The sequence below is a fragment of the Lissotriton vulgaris genome, chromosome 5 (genome assembly GCF_964263255.1).
Source record: "Lissotriton vulgaris chromosome 5, aLisVul1.2, whole genome shotgun sequence".
Classification (NCBI taxonomy): Eukaryota; Metazoa; Chordata; class Amphibia; order Caudata; family Salamandridae; genus Lissotriton; species Lissotriton vulgaris.
Window position 1 is genome coordinate 1,965,812 of NC_141693.1, and position 21,419 is coordinate 1,987,230.

The 21,419-nt window shown below is 50.5% G+C and overlaps 1 protein-coding gene across 2 annotated transcripts in view; it reads left to right on the top strand.

The window, feature by feature from the left end:
* The window catches only part of KIFC1 (kinesin family member C1), a 105,145-nt gene that overhangs the window by 40,724 nt on the left and 43,002 nt on the right, over window positions 1-21,419 (top strand). Inside the window, exons 4-12 of one of the 2 annotated variants that reach the window (XM_086920606.1) lie at window positions 10,833-10,892; window positions 10,981-11,028; window positions 11,424-11,637; window positions 13,441-13,618; window positions 13,711-13,878; window positions 14,406-14,528; window positions 14,931-15,047; window positions 15,589-15,762; window positions 16,670-16,837. In XM_086920606.1, the coding sequence (XP_086776732.1) occupies window positions 10,833-10,892; window positions 10,981-11,028; window positions 11,424-11,637; window positions 13,441-13,618; window positions 13,711-13,878; window positions 14,406-14,528; window positions 14,931-15,047; window positions 15,589-15,762; window positions 16,670-16,837 (1,250 nt within the window). Of the gene's footprint in view, window positions 1-10,832; window positions 10,893-10,980; window positions 11,029-11,423; window positions 11,638-13,434; window positions 13,619-13,710; window positions 13,879-14,405; window positions 14,529-14,930; window positions 15,048-15,588; window positions 15,763-16,669; window positions 16,838-21,419 lie in introns of both variants that reach the window. The other variant, XM_086920605.1, reaches the window with a different exon arrangement.

Here is a 21,419-nt window from a genome sequence, read left to right on the forward strand (position 1 = left end):
TGATTTTGCTGGGCAGATTGATTTTCACTACAGTGGCCTTGAGGCTCCATGCTTGGCTTAGGACAATTGGCTTCTCAGGTGATGTCCAGGCAAATGTAATGGACATGCCCTTTGATGGAACACGCCTTTTATGTTTAAAGTATTTTATTGAAGCAGGGTGGGGTAGGACACAAGGGGGCAAGGAACAAGTAAACCACAGGAACCGCACAGCAATGCGCATTGTACAGCAAGTACAGTAATGCAGTTACAAGGTTGCAAGAGGCCCCATCCGACTCGGGAGCATAGCTTTCGCACCTGTGGTCACATACAAACAACGAGGGGGGGGGGGGGGGGAGAAAGGGAGGGAGGGACGGGATGGGGGGGAGGAAAGAAAATCAGGGGGGGGGGCCAAGAGAGAACGGAAGGAAAAAAAAAAGGGGGGGGGGAGGGGAAGAGGGGAAGGGAAAAAAGGGAGGGGTGAAGGGAGGGGAAGCAACCCCGCTCCAAGAGCCTACCTAACCAAACAGAACCCCCAACTACCTAACCCTAACCCACCCCCTGTACTGTGCCAATATCTACAGTCTCCGCTACATGCAACTCTCCGAAAATCCCCGCTATACAGTACCGACCCCACCCAATCAAGCAGGCGGGTCCGGTGGCGGTGTCAGCCTTAACAACCTAAGGTATCTAGGGCAGGTGATCTCCCGAAACTCGGAACATAACAGGCTGTGAAAGGGCTCCCACAGTTCCTCAAAGGTATCAGTATCCCCCAAGGCTACTAAGGACATCTTCTCCATTCCAAGGACATGCCATAATCTGTGCAGCCAACCAACTACAGAGGGAAGTGTGGTAGTGCGCCAGTGTATGAGAATATTCTGCACCGCTGACCCCAGCGCAATTGTGATCTGTCTACCTCTCTTAGATCTAAGGGGATACATCAGCCCATTCGGCAACCCTAGCAGAACATAGGCCGGGAATCTAGGCAGTTCTATCCCAAAGCATTTGTCTACCTCGCCCAAGACCTCTTCCCAGTAAGGAGCCAGCAGGGGACAGTCCCATAGTATATGTGTTAGGGTACCAGTATCGCCACAGTTGCGCCAGCACGTCCCTGGTATTGCCCTGTCCATCTCGTGCAGTTTCTCCGGAGTACGGTACCAGTAGGTCGAGATTTTAGTGAAGGTCTCCGTAAGACCCGTGTGGTAGGCCGAGTGACGTGCGCGGAAGGAGATGTGTTCCCATTCTTTATGGCTCAACACGCGCCCGAGCTCACGCTCCCAACGTTCCCGACCGGGGTTGTGAATATGAAAGGAGGGGGGCTGCAGCATTTTATACAGGTCTGAGATCAGTTTAGCGTCCGACGTGCGAGTAATTAACCAACGCTCATACGCCGTGATTTCCCGGTGTGCCGCGTCGCGCACTTGGGGTTGTAATGCCCAGTGGCGCGCCTGCATGTATCGCATGCGCTCCGTTTCCGGGAGGCCATAATCCCTCCTCAGGTCCGGGAAGGGGACAACCCCCTCAGGGCAGTACAAGTGATACAGAGTGCAGCAGCGGGCCACCCGCCAGCGCTCATAAGCGCCCTGCTCCATCCCGGGCCGAAGTCCGGGTTGCCAATGAGCGGCGTAAAGGGAGAGGGGAAGGTGGTAAGCTCGCACCTGGCAGCCACCGAGTCCCACGTCCGGAGCGGGACCCGCGTTACCAGAGACTCATAGAGATTGGGGGTCGATGGGCCCGCTTCAAGAATGGTACTTCCTGCAGCGTCCTACCCGCCACCGCCTGGTCCTGGAACAGCCAGTGCTTATCAGACTCCCACCGGCTCCATTCCACTAGATAGCGGAGCTGAGCGGCCTGGAAATATTTCCGCAAGTCCGGTATCCCCAGCCCCCCGGATTCCGGTGACAGCATAGCGATGCTTCTCTTGATCCTCGGCCTGCGACCCTGCCACACGAACCGCGCGATGGCAGTCTGTGTCTCCGCAAGCCACCCCGCGGGGGGCTGGAGCGGCAACGCTCTGAAGAGGTAAAGCACCTGAGGCAGGAGGGTCATCGTCACCGCGGCCACCCTACCCAGTAACGACAGCGTGCCCTTATCCCACCGGCCCAATTCCTCCCTGATTTTCGCGCCCAGAGCCGCGTAATTGGCCGTGACCATCTCCGGGAGGGAGGGCGCCAATAGGATCCCCAAGTACGGGATCCGGTCCCTGGACCAGCTCAGAGGGTAAAGCCTCTGTAGTTCCGCTCTAGTGGCGTTAGTAAGCGAAATGTCAAGGGCGGCCGACTTCCCCAGGTTCACCTTGAAGCCCGCCACGTCGGCGAATAAGTTCAGTTCCTCTACACAGGCCGGCAGCGATCTCCGCGGGTCATCCAGCATCAGAATGACATCATCCGCGTACAGGCTGATCGCATGATGGAATTCACCCATCTTGACACCGACAATGTCGGGGTTCTGCCTAACCCTCTGAGCAAAAGGCTCCATGTACAGGGCAAAGAGCAGAGGGGAGAGAGGGCACCCCTGTCTCGTACCCCGCTCAATGGGGAAGGGTCGAGAGCTGCCGCCGTTCACCCGGACTACCGCAGAGGGGAACCGGTAACAATTGAAGATCAGATGACGGAACTTCTCCCCAATTCCGAATTTGCCCAGGACCTTCTCTAGGTAGGGCCAGTGCACCCTGTCGAAAGCCTTCTCCGCGTCTATGGACAGGAGCATTCTCTCCCCAGGGATCCTGGAAGCCTTCTCGAGGATGTGCGTCACCCTCTTTGTGTTATCTACTGTTTGCCTACCGGGCACGAAGCCCGCTTGGTCCGAGTCAACCATGCCCGGGAGGTGCAACGCCAGGCGTGCAGCTAATATACTGGTGAACACTTTCAAATCTGTGTTCAGTAGCGAAATGGGACGGTAGGACCCACAGGCGGTCCTGTCCTTACCCGGCTTCGGAATCACGGAAAACGTGGCCTGGAGAAATTCGGAGGGGATGGCTCCCGGCTCTGCGAAGGAGTTAAAAAGGCGGGTCAGTATAGGCGCCAGTTCCTGACAGAAGGTTTTATAGAACAGCAGGATAAAGCCATCCGGACCCGGGGCCTTGCCCAATTTAAGCCGGGAGATCGCCGTGATCACCTCCTCGAGACGGATGTCACGCTCCAGATACTGAGCCTGCTCCTGAGACAACGACGGGAGCGGGGCCGAGTCCAGATAGGCCATCTCAGCCCGGGCCGAAGGGGCCTCCCCGGTGTAGAGGTCAGCATAAAAGCTGCGAAAGACGTCTGCTATTTGCTCATCAGCCGTGACCCTACCACCAGTCGGGTTCACCAGTTCCTTCACTCGGTTCTGCTGGTGTTGCACCCTAAGTTTATTAGCCAGGAGCCGCCCACACCGATCGCCCCCTGTATAATATTTGTGTCTCAGGCGAAGCATCGCATACTCCGCCCGGTCCGTGTCAAGGGCCGCCAGGAGTTTCCGTGCCGCCTTCAGCTGCCTCCACACCCTGGGGGCCCCTGTCCTGTGATGAACCTGCTCCAGCTCCCTCACCTGCTGGGTGAGCTCATCTCTCTTGAGCTGTCGGACCCTATTCTCGGCCGAGGAAATCGCTATAAATTCGCCTCGGAGCACCGCCTTCAGGGCTGCCCACTGTGTCGCACGAGAAGTATCCCCAGTATCATTTATGGTCTGAAAATCCAAAATGGCCGCCCGGATCTGATCCACCACCGACCGCCTGTGCAAAAGCGTGTCCCGGAGCCGCCAGACCCCTCTCGGCCGAACCACCGGGGGCAGAGTGAAAGCGCCCTCCACCGGGGCGTGGTCAGAAAGAGAGAGGACCCCCATGTCTACACTCGAAGTCAAAGGGAGCATTGGGCCCGACACAAGGAGATGATCTAATCGCGCATAAGATCTATGGGCATGTGAGAAGTAAGAGTATGCGCGGGTGGTGGGGTGGAGGTGGCGCCACATGTCATGCAGATCCAGCTCCTCAAGTCGAGTTCGAATCGAGCCCGAAAGCTCACCCAACTGGTGGCGCCGCTGCACAGACCTGTCCATCGCCGCATCGAAAACCAGGTTCAAATCACCCCCCAACACTATGTGCCTAACAGAGGTGGATGCTACGTCCTCCAAAGCCCTGTGTAAGAATTGGTCCTGGTGATCATTGGGGCAGTAGATGGTGCCAACAGTCAGTGCTAAACCCCCCATCTTGATCCTGTACACTAGAAGTCTCCCTTTCTGTTCTGCTACCTTGCACACGACCTCTCCCCTGAACCCCCTAGAAAACAAGATCGCCACCCCTGCCGTCTTGGAGGCGCTAGAGGAGAACAGCTGCGTGGGGAACTTAGGGGTACGCATCCTCGAGCAGTCCTTAGCCAGCAAATGGGTCTCCTGCAACAGACAGATATCCGCTTGTGAGTTTTCTAACAAGGATAACACTGCCCGCCTTTTAACCGGATTATTCAGCCCTTTCACATTGAGAGTAAGCACCTTAAGAGCCATCAAGGAGGGGGATCAATGGAGCACATGTCAAGAGGCAAAGCTCCGCAGGCAAACACAGAAGGCACCACTCGAGGCCTCAAAACAGAGCAACTTTGAACCGTCCACTGGCACAGTACAGTCCCCGAACCCCAACACCCCACAACTAGAAAAACCCCCCTTGTCCCCACACAACCAAATCTACACCATCCCCCGCAGCTGGCCCCCCCTCTAGGCCCCAGAATCAAAACATCTGCCCGCCTGTCCCAACCCCATTCCCTGCTACTCAAACTTTTCAAAAAAGACATTGTCCCAGTCCGGCCCGTAACGGGCAGGGCCGTGGTAAATCAGTCTAGTGGACGTCCAGCCACCTCCTCCAGCACTCGCCATTCCTCCCAGCCCACCCCCCGAATCCCTGCACCTGCAAGAGGAATAAGCTAGAGTAGACTCCCCCCGGAGTGAGTTCAGGCCGTCAGGGCCACTTCGCCGTTCGCCGCCACTCTGGATGCCTCCTGGATGGCGGCCGCCATGTCCGCCCTGATCACGGGCGAGCCCGGACGCTCCGACGGAGGAGAGGTCCCCCCTCCAGCTTGCTGCCATCCGTCACGAGTGCTTCGCCTCCGCCGCGGAGCCGGGGTATCTGTATCCGATGCTGTGAGGCCCAACACCGCGCAGACATCCTGGAGGGACCGAAGCTGATGCAAAACACCGTTCCATCGAAATATCAGACGGAAGGGGTGCCCCCAAGAGTACTGTGTCCCTTGCTCACGGAGGAAGTCAGTGGCGATCTTGAATGATTTCCTCTTCTGCAGCGTGACTGTAGATAAGTCCTGAAACAGGGTCACTGGGTGGTCCCGGAATCGGAAAGATTGCTGCCCTCGTGCTTCTCGGAGGATCCGCTCCTTCAAGGGAAAGTCCGGGAGGAAGGCCAGAATGTCCGGGGCGGGCGCAGTAGCTCTGCGGGGGCGGCCCACCCGATGTGCTCGGTCTATGCGGATCCGAAAGTCCTCCGACTCTCCCAGGATCGCACGAAAGAGGGCCACCAGATATGCAGTCACGTCTTCACCCTCCTCACCGGACGGCACACCGCGGACCCGTATGTTGTTCCGCCTGGACCGATTTTCAAGGTCCTCGGCGTGGGCCTGTAGCTCAATCTGCTGCTCCCGTAGCCGCAGGACCTCCTGCTGCAGATGGGTGATCTCTTCATCCCTGGAGTGACCCGCTTCCTCCACTGTGTTCACACGTTCCCCCAGGGAGTCCATCTCTCTCCTTACTTCGCGGACCTCCCCGGCCACCTCACGCTTGAGCGTTTGAAAGTCCTCTCGAAGGGAGCTAAAGAGCGATTCGAGAAATGATCTCGTCACCGGGGGTTCTCCGCCATCCGCTCCCCTGGTCGGGGCCGGGGAGGCCGTGGCGGGTTGGGTTCCACCGCTGCGTAGGGCGCTGCGACCCAGCATGTCCGGCAAGGTTCGGTCGCCCCGTCGCTGTCCTCTAGCGTTCGACATCGCAGCTGAGTAGAGGACGTTGAGTGCAAAGAAAGCAGCTATATGCCAGCCGGGGGCAGCGCCACACAAAGAGCACCAAGAAGGCCGAGCTGCCCGGCCGGAGACCACAAAATGGCCGCTCTGTGATGTCGAGGGGCCAACGCCCAAGATGGAGAAGCCCTCTCCGTCTCTGATCCGGGACCCAAAAATCCGGCCAGTGGGCAAAGTCACGGTGCGATGGTCGCCGGGGCCCGTAGCCTCAGGGGGAGATCTGCCCCGGGAGCCCCGATCCTCCGCTCCGCTCAGACAACCGGCCGGAGCGGCCTCTCCCAGCGGGCCTCTTCAATCCACGGGCTGGCGAAGTGAGGCGATGTCGACTCCGCCTCCGCTCTTCACCTCCGCTCTGCTCCGCTCCGTACAATCGCCGTCGGACAACTCCGAGCCGTTCGCGAAGCCGCTGCTGACTCCCACTCCGACAGTTCATGCACCGCTGCGGGCTTCACACACAGGCGGCTGGGCGCTCCGTCAAGCTCCAAGGGTCGGGAGACTCGCGGCTTCCGGCTCGCACACGGGCCATGCAGCGGGCCCCGACCCGGGCTTCACCGGTCAGGATCACACCCCCGACGGCGCAAACCGGGCTCAGCAGTCGCTCCACACCTCCACCTTGGGCACCAGGCTCAGTCGCCGCGTGATCCGGGGGGGAATCAACGGTTACAAGCGGTGCAGGGATTCAGGGGTCCGGGAGCTCTCGGCAAGTGCGACCTCTCAGCCCGCCATCTTGGCCACGCCGGAACACGCCTTTTAGGGCAAAAGGCAGATTCAGCCCTAGTGAGGTTCAAGGACTCTTGAGCTACGCCCAGAGTTTTGGGCCACTCTTCTACTCCTTGTGGCAGTCTACCTTTCGTCTGCAATGACTTCTGGCTTCCAATCCTAGGTCGGAATGAACAGAGTCTACGTCCCCGCACACCTTGGGAAGCCTGCATCGGGCGGTGGCTTGGATAGGGCTGACGTGTCTGGAAACCCCTTCCGTTGCCACGATGGGGATGTAAAAATAGTCATCCTGAAGGTCCAACGCTACCATCCAGTCTTCTTGGTCTAGGGCAGACCAGACCTGAGCTAGAGTGCGAGTATCTTGAATTTCTCATTCGCAGTATTATACTGTACAGAAGGGTCTATTGGCCCTCACTGCTTCTCTTTCCTCTGTTCTTTTATTCATTCTGACCCTTGCCTTGCAGGGCTCTGTTTTGGGAACTCTCAAGGTTACCTTTCTGCAAGGTCTGCTTTTTTGCGGCTGCCGGACTAGCCCCCTCTCTTTAAGTCTCCAATCGTACATATGTTTCTAAAAGGGCTGGCTCACTTGTTTCTTCCCACACCCTTTGTTATGTCACAGTGGGACCTTAATTTGACCCTCTCCTACCTAATATGTGCTCCTTTTGAGCCTTTACATAGCTGTCCCCTACAGCTGTTGACCATCAAAACATCCTTTTTATTTGCGATTACTTTTTCCCGGAGGGTGAGTAAGTTGCAGGCGTTCTCTTTCACGCTTCCTTATCGGATGTGTTTTCCAGACAAAGTGGTGCTTCGCACCTGGGCTTCCTTTTTGCCAAAGGTCATGACCCCATTCCATCTAGGTCAATCCATCACGTTGCCCACCTTCTTTACTCCCCAACATCCGTCTGAAGAGGAAGAGCGTCTTCACCGACTGGGCCCAAAAATAGCGTTGTCGTTCTACCTTGATCGCACAAAAGCATTCTCGGTGGACGACCAACTCTTTGTGAGGTATGTTGGAGCTAACAAGAGAAGGGCAGTGCAGAAAGGTGCACCTGGGTGGCACCTTTATAAGTACTGCAAAGTCATAACTGACACTAACGACGCCAACGTCACACTGAGCCGAATGGAGCCACCCGACAGAGTGCTCAAGTGGTATTGCTCAGCAAAAGTTTCCGGACCCAGCCTGACGCCTGGGAAATCCAAAGGTAAGGAGTCTACAGCTAGATAGATTCTCTACCAGATAATGTGTTACTGAAGACAGGTAAGTAACTTGTTCTTCTCAGATCAGATAGTGATTCTGAGACCTGGGTCAAACTTTGACACCAGCCAACACCTTAAATCAGGGGTCTTCCACCTTTTCTGTAATGAGAGCCAATTATGATAAATAATATTATTTCCGAGCTATGAATATCATTGGTGTTGTAACAACGACTACATCAGACAATATTACTTTGGTGACAACCCTATGTAAAGTTACCTGCAGTGATCACCTCTGCGCACCAGGCAGCCTGAAATGCTATTACGTGGCTAATGCATAATAGCCGTAGCTTAAATGTCCCTGGCACCAAGGTGGTAATATTAGTAATAAACATCCCCAATTTCACAGGATTTAACACTCTAATATCGGCAATAAATGTTTTGTAAATTCAAACATCAACTTATCACTTCTGAAAATGCACACATTTTTGCTTCTAATACATGCTTTTCAATTTTGGTATACACATATTCATTCCGTCATTCAAAAGCTCCTATTTTAAAAGGCTAGACTGGACACAGGAGAGCTATTTATAGGTAGCTGGAGATCTACCAGTAGCTCACAAGTTACTGGGTGGAGAAGCGTGCTTTAAACGGAGTCCTCATGATAAACTGGGCACCCCAGAGGGAAGGTAAGGCAATCAAGAAGAATTCTCCTCACCACTAATATTACAGCGGTTCAAAGGAAGAACGGTGCATAGCCAGGGTCACTGGAATTATTCGATGTTGTGGCTGCAGTGTTTTCTGCATAAATATCGATTGCCGCATTTGCCACATAATCAATCATCTGCTGTATATTCTTTTGTAGCTCAAATGGATGAAAATATACAAAAAATATGCAGAGTGAAAGGCCCTTCGTAAAGGTTGACTGGTCGCCTTTCTGTTTGTTGCTGGTTTAGGGGTCAGACTGGCACTAATGAGGTGAAACTACTCCCCAGACAGTGTTAAAATGTGTACAAATGACCAAAACAATAGGTAATACTATCACAAAAGATGCCACCTTATGCCTCATACTTTGCCCTTTCTTGCTACATAATTTAGTCTATCTTGTCACATAATTCCAATGCCCTGCACGTAGCAGGCTCTCCAGGGCAATTCCCACAGCAGAGATGGGGAAATAGAGGGCAAATACCTGTGCTGATTTGCAGCTGTCAATGGAATTGTCCCAAAAAAAAGTTGGCGAATTGAGGAACTCACTGTTTGCCAAGTTCATACAGAGTTGAATCTGTGGTTTTTGGTTCACTCAAGGGGGTTGGTGTTTGTTCTCTGGACAAGAGTACATTGTACGTCTTTACAAGCTACTGCAGGTTTTTAATTCCAATTTATACTGGGTTACAGTGTGGGACAGGAAGAAAATAAATAGTTTGGGGAGTCCTCTGATTTCAACTGGGTGAGTTACTTCAGTCATGCACTGCAGATTGCCCAAATGGAGCACACGGTGCTCCAATGGCAGGCAGAATATTGTGCCAGTATGTAGTGCCGAGCACTTCCAATCAGGGGGTTCTTCCTTTTTCTTTATGCACCCTTCCAACGAGAATAGAATTTGTAATGTCTGGGAATTGAGTAGTCTGTCGGGGAGATAGATGGCGCATTGCAAGAGAACAATCTGAATGCTCTTGCCCATAGGAAAAGAAAACGTAAACAGTCTCTCTCTGAAAAGAACAAGGAAGCAACCACCATGAGGAGGCTGTGTCTGCTTGTTAAATTGAAATTGCCGGCATTGCGGGCCTTTTGCAGTTTCTCGCCAAGTTAGAAATTCGGTCGCTATAAGCTGGCGGTTATTACCTATGCGCCTCTCATGCTCTGCAGTATGGACTTTGTGGATCAAAAGGCAGCATCCTTTTGCTACTAAGCATTGCACTTTTTCAGGAGAAAAGAATCCCCGATTTCTGAGGTTTATTTTTTAAGGACAGAATTTTTTTGCTTCAAAAGCTGGCTTGGCACAACATCTGTAGGAGAGCGTATTGAGCTGCATTGTATTGCGAGAGTTGCTCCTGACTGGTTGTGGATTATTCAGAGGCCTAGATTTGGTGAACATTTGCAATGCATTGTGGCAGCAATTAGTATGTGAATTTAGAATACAAAAATTTAGATTTAACAAAAGAGATTACGTTGTGACTTACGTGTATGTCAATGGAAAAAAATGTGGTTGGTAAAAAGGTGCCTTTTTACTTAATTGTTGCATTGTGCATAGACCAACATTAACCTCAATCCAATCCCTTTGTTAATTTGTTAACCTCTTCTCCTGCATTATTTTCACTGACCATTTATGGTGGTGAAGGGGGGAGTTTTACTTTGCCATGCCTTGTCCCCCGTCATTCACGTCCTGCACGACCTTCTTTCTTCATCTCTTAATCCGTTACGTTATTCTAAACCTAATCTTAGCACAACACTAAAACCTAAACTTTCCATGACCCCATGCCTTTCCCTGACCCCAAACCAACACGAACCCTTTGTTAACTTGGCCAAATCCCTTACCTAATTTACAAACAAAATCCTAACCCATACCCCTTACCTTGCGTCATCTTCCGTATAATATCTTACTCTAGACCTAATACTTTAACGTAATCCTAAATTTCTCTCCTATGCAGATCCTTACCTATGCTACTTTTTTCACCTTTCTCCTGTTCCTTTTGTGGTTTTTACTACAGACCATGGCAGCTAAACATAGTTTGTGTTGAGCAGCCACCACTTATCAGATCTTCAGCTTTTATAGCATAATTTCAGAAGAAATGTAAATAATGTTCTTGTGTGCTGCAGTCAGGCCTTTAGATCCATTTGTTGAAAACGTGATTCTGCAAAACATTGAGTCTTTTTATAATTAAGGTGTGGAGGAGGTTTCGATATTAAAGATATGTGCCTCTTCTAAACACCATTATCTTCCTCCTACAGGAAGACAGTCTCTTGCTCCTGCGAGAGGAGCTTCCAAGGCCTCTGCATCAGGAGCTCCAGGTACAGTACACTTATTCAATGGCCAGGAATGTATGGAGTTACTTTAAAACGACATGTGGTCATATTACTATATACTTTTCTTTGGTAGCTGCTGGTCGGAAGCCTTTACAGAATACATCATCTGTACCACAGACAGGTGAGTGGTCATCCAGGTGAAGACCTGTGCAGTAGGATGGACTCCATTTTATGTAATCCTGCAATAGTTTGAGTTTTATTTCCACCCCTCTCCTTTTATCTGCAGTCTGATTCTAGACTCGGCTGTCTTGCATCTGCTGGTAGCTATCTTAGTCTTTACCCCCAACTCAGATATTCCAACATTTGAGTTGGATTTTCTCTGTGTTTCCTCCAAAAGGCTTTGGCTTCACTCATGTTTTCTTCAGTTTCTGGGACTCCAGCGACCTCCTTATTGTACCTGTTGTGTCAGATCTCTAGATCTCTTGGGTCTGTCTGAACTTCGTTCCCTTGCTCTCAATCACTCCTTTTGGCCCTTTTCTCCATTTAGCTGTACTGATGTTTTCTTGTTGAGCTTAGATGCACAACCTGCTGCTGGCGGAGCGAAAAAGCAGCGTGCTGCCTGGGATATGAAGGGAAAGATGGATGACTTGCGAGACCAAGTAGCAAACTATAAGAGTAAACTACAAGCCGTGGCGGGGGAGAAGACGCGCCTGTGCCAGAATGTGGAGCAGATGCAGCACCAGTTGAACCATCAGGAGGCAGTGAACAAGGAGATGACTAGCCGCTGCAGGTAAGAATTGAGCTGTGGTCGAGGGGCTGCAGCTTTTCACCTCTGGGCTATGAAAATAGACAATGGGTTAAGAGCAGCTGCTTTCTTTGACCAGCACACAGGCCGGAAAGGTTTAATAATCAACATTAATTTCAAATATGTTTAAACCTGTTTGCACTGCAAAATCTTGGCACCTTTTCCAACATTGAAGCAGAATCTTGTAGCAACTTTCTTAATTCGCCCTTACTTTGTCTGCACTTTGCTTCCCAGCTAAGCTTCACATTTGAAAATCACAGTGTGGATTCCCAAAGGAGCCAGAATGCTCCTTTAAAGCCCTTGTGTGATCTGCTTAGTATGAAAGTGTATTTTACATAGGCAGAAATATAAGACCTTGTGGTACATCTGATTTAGAACCTTAAGAAAGTGGGGGGGGGGAGGTCTACTGCTCCATTCGCTGCAATAGTTCAATAAGGAATGGTCCATTTTCCAATCTTTCAAAAGTGTATTTTCTTTTTTTTTTAAAGCAAAGGAAGATTAGCAGAGGTTGATAATATTGTTGTGAAAGCAGTGAATGAAAGAAATGTGTTTGCAGCCCCGTTAAATCTCCCTCCTAATGGCATCTCTTAAATATCAAACACCACATCAATCAGGAAGCGATTTCAGAGCTATTGATTGAAAAATGTTCTTCCCATATAGTGTCTTGTTAGCCAGAAAAGGCTCTAAGCCCTGGATGCCCATATTTCTCTTCTCCCAGCTCTTATCCTCCGTGACATCTCATGGTTTCCCACTGGTTCCTTAATAAGGTACTGGACAGAACAAAGACTCCGTACGGAAACTATGGGGATTACTCCTGGTGCTACCACCAGGATAAAACTGTGGCTTCTCTCTCTAGTCTTCTGCCGTGACCTTTGCTCCCCAACCTGCTCACTCTTGCAAGTTGTATGTCCGCCTCTGAGATTTCACCACGCCCTCTCTGGGGTAATTTAAAGTGCCCCACAGCCCATCTAGCCACCCTGTGAACAGTAGCTTGGGTGACTTTGGTGCGACCAGGAGCCTGCGCCGAGATCGAGGCCAACAGTACTGCAGCACCTCCCTCCTGAAGGCCGCTGGGTTGAGACACGCCTGCCCCTGCGGCCTGGGAGCTCCGTCAGGCCTTCAAGCCCTGCACCTTCTTTCTCTGGCTGCCACTACCCCATTCCACTCCAGCACCTCTGGGCCGCGGCTTCACAAATCTGCATCTCACTCGCATCTCCGTCTGAGTTCCGACTTCTTCCCGACTCCACTGCGAAACACCACCTCTCCATCTTTCATTTCATTTACCCCCTCCCTATCCATGCATTTTTCTTTATACCCCATTGTGCTCCAGCTTCTGGTTGTCGCCCTTTCGGCCAGCCACTAGAGTGCTGACCTCCCTCCATTCCTCATCCTCTTCTGTCTCTGCACTGGGTCATGTCCTGTTCTTCCACAGCCACTCGTTCTAGGAGGAAAGGAGGAAATACGCATTTTGTGATTTCTACATGTGATTAGCTCCCATTTTTGCGTTAGTTGCTGCGCTGTAGTGAAAGAACTGTTGAATGGCCTTATTCATGAGGAGTGGACTAGGAGGAAATAAGGGCGTTAGTTGGATTCCCGAAAAGTAGCACATTCTAGACACTTGGACACATCTCCCTGTAGGTGGAGCACTGCTCCTTGGATTCTTGAGCCATTCATTTGGACACTGGGGCTTTCCTGGCTGGTGTCACGTTTTCCATAAGTGGGAAGCTTGTGCCCTTTAGTTTTGTCCCTCAACTCTCCAGCTTGTCCTCATGTTTCCCATACCTGCAGCTCTCTAGGCGCGGAGCTGCTTACGACGCAGCAGAAGCTCGCGCAGGCGTCGCAAGAGGCAGCAGCACTGAGGACGGTGGTGAGCGTTCAGGAGAGTCAGCTGTCTACTCAGTCGTGCACCATCTCAGAGCTTCAGGAGGACAGAAGGAACCTTTCAGAGCTTTTAAACTCTAGGGAGGTATGTACACAGTCAGCTAAGTTATCCACCTTCACTTAGCCACTCCAGGCCATTTCTAGTGTCTCATATGACTCTGCCGCTGTCCTTTCCAGGTAAACTTAAAGGTCACAGAGGATGAACTTTCCGGCAAGCGTGAGCTGGTCCGTAGCCTGCAGGCAGAGGTAGCTGTGCTGAAGGAAGAGGGGACCAACAAGGAGGAGCGCCTGCACTGTTTGGAAATGGAGCGCAGGCGACTCCATAACCTCATCCAGGAGTTGAAGGTAAGGCTGGTCACTGACTGGGGAAGGCAGGGTTTGAGGGCAAAGGTTTGGTGTGTGGGTGTGAAACTCTTGATGTAAACTCTGCAGCTGTTTTTTAATGTAGTGTAATTCGTCCTGAAAACTCACTTAACTATAAAATCTAGATTGGGATTTTATCGAAGTGACAGTCTTTATGGAAGATAAGTGATGTTGTGTATTTATAGTGTATAGTTCTGCCTTGGGTGTGGCCTTGCAGTGCATGAAGCAAGTAAACCCATGTTGTCCTGTAGGGTCACTGCGAGAGCAAGGACCTGGCCCTACCCATCATATTCTGACCAGATTGACTCTGGTCCTTTGAGACAGTAAAAACTCCTGAACGATCATTAGAACTTTGGCGCAGGGAGTATGTGGGTAATTTGGCCTCCCTAAAGTGCTAAAGACAAGTGATGCATTGAAAGGACTGAATTGGCAGTAGTGCACAGCCCATTACAAGAATGAAAAAGATCATATGCCCATCTGACCACTGGCGTTCACCATTCGCTCCACAGGGCAACATCCGCGTATTCTGCAGAGTCCGCCCCCTGCTGAAGTCTGAAAGCACCTATAAAATGGAACACATACAGTTCCCACAGCAAGATGACCGCACTGTGGTCCTGTCCAAAACTGAAGAGGTGAGAGGGGTGGGGCTCTAGACGTGGAGGGTGGCTGAAAGGTGTTTGCGAGGCTTGGGTGGCTGTGGATGTGAGGCAAACTTGGGTCTGGCTGGTTTTGGAGTCTGATACTGAAGTGAGATATAGCCTTTTGGAAGGATGAGACTGGGTGGAGAAGCAGTAAAGTCATGAGCTGTAAGGGTGGACATATGCCAGAACAGACTAGACTCGGAAGCTGTACGAATCATTGCTGTTTTAAGTGCCCAGGAGTAGGAAGCGTGGTCTGTGGTTGTGGATGAGGGTGCAACATAGCCTTTGATGCCCATACTGGAATTGGAGGGGGGAAAGGCAGGGCAGGTTTGCATTATGTGGGTCAAGGAGCAATGAAGGTGCTTTGATTCCCGGTTTGTTTTTCCTATTAAGTCTCATACAGGTCGTGAGAAAAAGGAGGCACACAAGTATGACTTCTCTTTCGATCGAGTCTTCTCCCCCGCCTCCTGTCAGGATGAAGTTTTTCATGAGATTTCGCTACTCGTCCAGGTATGTGGGGTGGGGGAGCACTAGTTATCTGGTGCTAGAGGGTGTCAAGAAGAGGCATACTTGTAGGTGTTTGAAGTACATTCGAAAGGAGGCAAGAGTATAGCTGTCTGCACGTACTCTACAGTGGTCTGGAATCTGTGCTTGACATTATGGCCGTAGATTTGAACCCTTGCATGGCCACTCGGTATTTAATACTCTCAAGATCAATAAGTGCGATGTCCCCAACCAGATGCCCCAGGTGGTGAACATGCGGATTGCAAATGTATGTAATGCTATGTGGTCATATTGCCCCTTTTCAAAAGTCTGTCTCCTATTCATTGACTGTTCCCGTTCTGCTGATGGATGCGCATGCAGCGTTGCCCAATCGATGTATATGGCTGCGTGTGCAGAAGGCGCTGACTGCAACACTGGACCCGGCCCAGCACTGACCTGGCAGCTGTGTAGACTGCTTCAATTCATGCTTTGGCTAAGTCCATGGTTTTCCACTTCTTTATTTTGAGGTATGTCCACTGTTTTATTTTTCTTTCTTTCCTCAATATAGTCTGCACTGGATGGGTACCACGTGTGCATATTTGCTTACGGACAGACTGGCAGTGGGAAGACTTACACTATGGAGGGGCCAGAAGATGTGAACTATGAAACCATGGGAATGATCCCTCGAGCTGTAAGGCAGATATTCCAGAGTGCGGAAGAGCTGAAATTAAAGGGCTGGCATGTACGTATGGCTCTCCTCGAGCGTTAAAGCCATGATTAGGGCCTGCTAGCTATGCCACTTCTGCGTCATTAAATCTGTCATAGATGGACACAGGGCCAATGGAATTATGCGACGAGAAAAGGCCAAATTATGCGGCAGGGTTGAGTAAATTATGCATCAAGAAGAGGCAAATTATGTGGCCTAATGAAGCACATTTTGTAACTGTATTATCTCATTAGTTCATTATTTTTAAACTTGGTAACACTCGCTGGGCATTGGCTGCATCACAATAGTACCAATTTACTCCTAATTATAGCAATAAGCAACAGATAAGTAACTAGTCCAGCCTTTCAGAGGTTGTTCCACTGTGCAGCAATGAGTGTCTTCAAATTTGTAGTAACTTTTGAACCATATGAGCTAGAAACAATTTTGGGGGGTAAAAATCTACAGATTATGCGGCAGATGATGGATTATGTGTCAAATGGGGCAAATTTATAACTAGGCAAGAATCGCAGCAGCCGTACAATCGCATAATTCCAGTGGCCCTGGATATACATGCTTGAATTCTTCCTCATGCCTTCTGGGAGTTAGCCTGGCTGATGAGGGGTGTTACCCCGGAACCGTTCCCGGGATGCTTGTTTCCAGTCTAGGGAGGACCTGATATGGCAGTTCAAGCTGGACTGTTGCCACGAGGGACAGATTCAAGACTGGTTTGCATATATGGCAGCGTCCAAACTGGTGAGCAAAAGAATGATGGATTCAACCCAGATCTCTTGGCTGGAGGTGAATGTATGATTCATTCAGCATTCGGTCCATCATTTGTTTACGTAGCACTTATCTGAGTCCACAGCATGCATGGGAGATTCTTTGTGTTTTTTTCCTTTGCTTTAAACTTATCTGCCCTGACTTCGCCTGCTCTCCTTTGCAGTACACCTTTACGGCAAACTTCCTTGAGATATATAATGAGACCATACGAGACCTACTTGTGAACAAGCCAGAGAAGAACCAGGAGTATGACATTAAGCGTGTGAGCCCAAACAGTGATGAGCTACAGGTTACGAACCTTCGATACGTCGTCGTCTCATCTGAAGAGGAGGTAAGAATTCTGTGAGCGGCAAGTTTCTTTAATTGTCAGTACATGCTGCTGGGTGTGTTGGTCCCAAATCTGTAGTGGCCTCCACCTGTGAGGAAACACAACATTATGTTAAGGACTTAAGATCGCACAGACATTTTGGTATTTGGTCTTTTGTGAGACTTGGGTAGAGGAGGGATTGTTGGTAGGCATTGGTGTATCTTTGGTGATGAAACCAGTGCCTTTCCCCCTCCTGAATTGTCACTAGGATTTTCAAACCCTATATGAATAGCTGAAGGGGGAAAGTGATTCAAACAGCATCTGAAATACCAAGCATTTAGGAAAAAAAGTTGCAATGAAATTGTAGGTCTACTTGTCTTTCCTGGAATGAAGCTCCATGTGAGAGTGCCTTTTTTGCATGGTTGGCCCCCACTTTTTGCCTGGTTTTGATGTTTCGACTGCAGTGCACAGGGCTCCTGCCACCCAGATCTCTTGTGCCCGTGCTTCTTCTAAGAAAACAAATCACCAATTGGTACTTCTATCCCCTGTAAGTCCCTAGTAAATGGTACCCTGGGTACCTAGGGCCCGGGACCACCCCCACCCCACCCCGCCTCCCTTTGCTGGGTCTATGCCACTGCCCTTTCAGCTTCCATGATGCCCCTGGGTACCTAGGGCCCGGGACCACCCCCACCCCACCCCGCCTCCCATCCCTGGGTCCATGCCACTGCCCTTTCAGCTTCCATGATGCCCCTGTGAGGGAGTAAACAGTCGACATGGCACCCTGCCTGGGCGCCATGCCAGCCAACACTGCCTGAAGGCATAGGTAAGTCACCCCTGTAGCAGGCCTCGTAGCCCTAAGGCAGGGTTTTACACTATAGCACACGTCTTGGCACTTACAATATTAGGGAATGCCCCTTAATATTGTAGGGGCATATCTGCTCATGCAGATATGCCCACACCTGTGCTATAGTGTACCCTGCCTCAGGGCTGCGAGCCCTGGGGGACTGACCTATGCCTTCAGGCAGCGTTGGCTGGCATGGCGCCCAGGCAAGGGGCCATGTCGACTTTGTTTTCTCCCCTACAGAGGCATGCTAGCTACAAGGGCGCAGTGGCATGGTCCCAGTGAGGGGGAGGGGGTGTATCCCAAGGGACGCTCTTCAGCTTCCAGCACCTATGTACCCAAGGTACCATTTACTAGGGACTTACAAGGGTTGAAGTATCAATTGGGCGGGTTGTTTTTAGGGAAGAAGCACTGGCACATGGTACCTGGTTGGCAAGAACCCTGTGCACTACAATTTAAACCAGCTCAAAACCAGGCCAAACGTGGGGTCTAACGATGCAAAAGAGCCATTTTCTCATACTGATAACCTCCAGTGTGTTTAAAGCCCACCCATTGCTTACATTTGTTTTGTTTACTGTCACTATATACCTACAGGTAAGTAACCACTTTGATCTCCAGTGATCTACAGATCTCATTACCGAATGTCCTTTGATGGGTCTTACTTCTCTTGAGAAAAAGCGAAATCTGCTATGAAGACAGCAGAGCTGCAGTGCATGCCTTGAAATTACTGAACCATGGAAGAATCTTCACCCACCAGTTTTTGGTTTATCTCAGAGGGTGGCGTGTTAGCAGAGACCGCCTCCCCAGTCAGTGATACAGAAGACAACACATTCTTTTCTTGGCCATAGATGTGGCTTTGGCAGACACTATGCAGGCACCAATCCTCCAACTCTTCTCCCCCTGCTCCAGTGGCTAACAAACCTCTTCAGTTTGCATTTAGTGGTGCATGTCCAGCTAGTGGGGAGGGACTGGGACCACGTTAGGCACTTCCTCCCGAGTTGGCAATCTATCACTTCCGACAGATGGGTCTTCCAAGTTTTTCAACAAAGGCTGCGTCCTAACTTCTCTCTCTTCCCTACCCAATGTCCCTTCCACACCAGAATGAATCTATAGAGAGTATCTGCCCATCCTGTTACAGGAGGGTACACCTTTTGCACTTCAAGTGTCCTAGAGAGAAAACTGGGCTCTGAAAAAGGTGGAAGAAGTTGTTGCTACATCCTTGTCCCGAAAAACGATTGGGCTGTGGAATCTGTCCTATGAACGCCATCTAGTGAAAAGACCAGTTCAAAATGCTCACATTGACTCAGATCCTTTGTGCCCTGGCCACAAAAGACTGGATTGTGTCCTTGGACTTGCAGGAATGCGTATTACCTTATTCCTTGCCTGCAGTCACACAGGTGTTTCCTGTGATTCAGCATGGGACATGAGCATTTTCAGCTTGCTGTGTTCACTTTCGGCCTCTGCAGGGCCCCTTTGATCACAAAAATGATGAACATTGTTGCTGCCAAGGTTCGGAGGTCAGGAGTCGCTGTATTCCTGTGTACCTAGACAACTGTCGAAGGTGGGGTCATCACAGTCTGCTGTGGACCAGCTCTGCAGGATGGCAACATTTCCAGCGTTGGGGTTTACAATAAATGAGCCACAGTCCCACCTGATTGCACCACAGAGGCTTCTATTCGATGGGGCAATCGTTGAGTGAGAGTTCAAGGCATTTTTCTCCCTCCAAGTAGTTGGGGACAATTAGATTATGATCTGCATGTTTCAGGCTCGATCCTGGGCGCCAGTGATTGTGGTCTCTGGGGCTCTGGGTCTCCTGGATCAGCCATCTCAATTATGACAGATGGGGCATGCAAATCCTGCAGTGGGCCCAGCATCCCAACATAACATTGTCCAAGTCTTTTGGTGGCTGGCTGATATCTGTCCTGTGTCGGGCTGCTCTCCCCTCCTCATCCAGAGCTGAACGTGGTGATGGACAAATCACTTCTGGTTTTGGTGGTGGAGACCAGGGGCCTCTGGTGCCATTTGGTGCTGCAACAGGCAGGGTGGTGGAGGGGTCCTGTGCCCAGGCAATGCATCTCTGGAGGTAGCTGGAGTGTGAGGACCTCTTCCTAGTTGCCAACTACCTAGCGGGGTCCTAAATGCCAGGGTGGGCAAACTGTGCAAACGTCTGGCACAAGCACCACTTGTAAGAAAGTGCCCTCTTTTTGCACAGTTGCCCCTTCTTTTTGACATACTGTTGATATGGTTTGACTAAGTGTGCCGGGGGTTCCTGCCAACCAGGTACCCAGGGCCTATGTTCTTTCTCTAAATTGCATTAAATCAAAATCCAATTGGCACTCTATGACCACAGGTAAGCCCCTGGTAAAAGGTACCACAGGTGACTGTGACCAGGGAAGGCCTCTAAGGGCTGTAACAATTAGAGGCACTGTACTTTTACACTCACGCACAGCCTTTGCATGCTGCATGTTTTGGTGCAGAACAAAGTGAAGAGTCGACATGGCACACATTCCTGTGTGCCATGCCTACAACCCACTGGCCTGGCTTAGCTCAGCCACCCCTCTAACTGGGTGCACTATACCAGTGGTGATGGTACAGGTGCATGAGCCCTGTGCCCCTACAGTGTCCAATGCTTAGACAATGTAAGTGTAGTAATGCCATTAAGAGTAGATGGTGCTGCGGGTTTGTCATTACGAACTCCACACCACCATAATGGCTTGACTGAAAACTGTTACGTTTGGTATCAAACTTCTCAGCACATTAAACCCACACTGATGCCAGTGTTGGAATTAATCCAAAATGCACTCGAAGGGCATCTTAGAGATGCCCCCTGAAAAACGACCGAGCACTGGTGTCCTGGCTGAGTGGCTGCTCACCAGCTGCCATCACCAGACATGTTTCTGGACCCCTGGGTTGAGAGCCTGCTGCTCTTGGTGGTTTAAAACCATGCACATCCTTGGTCGAGGTGCCAAGCCTCCGCCCCCAGGATGGCTAGAGTCCACGAAGGGGAAGCTTCACAGGCTTGCCACCTTTGTGAGCTACCCCAGTCATTTTCTGCTTCCAGTAACTGGCCCCACCGGTTCTGTAGTAGGGGAATCTCTGTGATCGTCACAATCATGTGAATAGTCCCACCCATGTTCGTGGACCCCGGAGCACTTCATTAGATATAGTCTCTTAAGTTGTCTTCTTCTGCAGTCCTGCATAGACACTTAAGAGATAAAAGATAATAATGCAGCCTAAAAACAACTAGGCTACGCTGGCCATTACTTCAACTTGAAGTGAAAGATAGCCAGGTAACAGTTAAATGTAACTATTTTACTAAATTTCACACATAAAGAAACCCCCCTTCACAAAGTTCTTTTTTTCATGATAGAGATGAAGGGTTGGACAGACAAGCCCCATAGGCTGCCATTATGTGTCTGTAAATTGATACTGTGCCTTTAAGAATCCTTCCAGAGACCTTCGGTATCCCATGATGCACAGCCAAAGGCCAGTTACTTTCAGTTCTTTTTTCCGGCTCCTGCAAGCAGGACCCTGGAGCATTGAGCTCTACATTCTGTGGTATATTTTTCAATTATTAAGCTCTCTAAAGTTAGTTTGAGTGTTTTACTCGACGTCTTTGGCTGTTTCCTTCCTTTTGCTGTCTTTTTTTTTTTTTGGGGCAGTTAGCCCACATTTTTCTTGTCAAAATGCCATCTTCATTTGACAAGTGCCCTGAATGTGGCAGGAAGAAGGCCAAGTCGGAGTTTGTATTCTCTGTCTACCTTC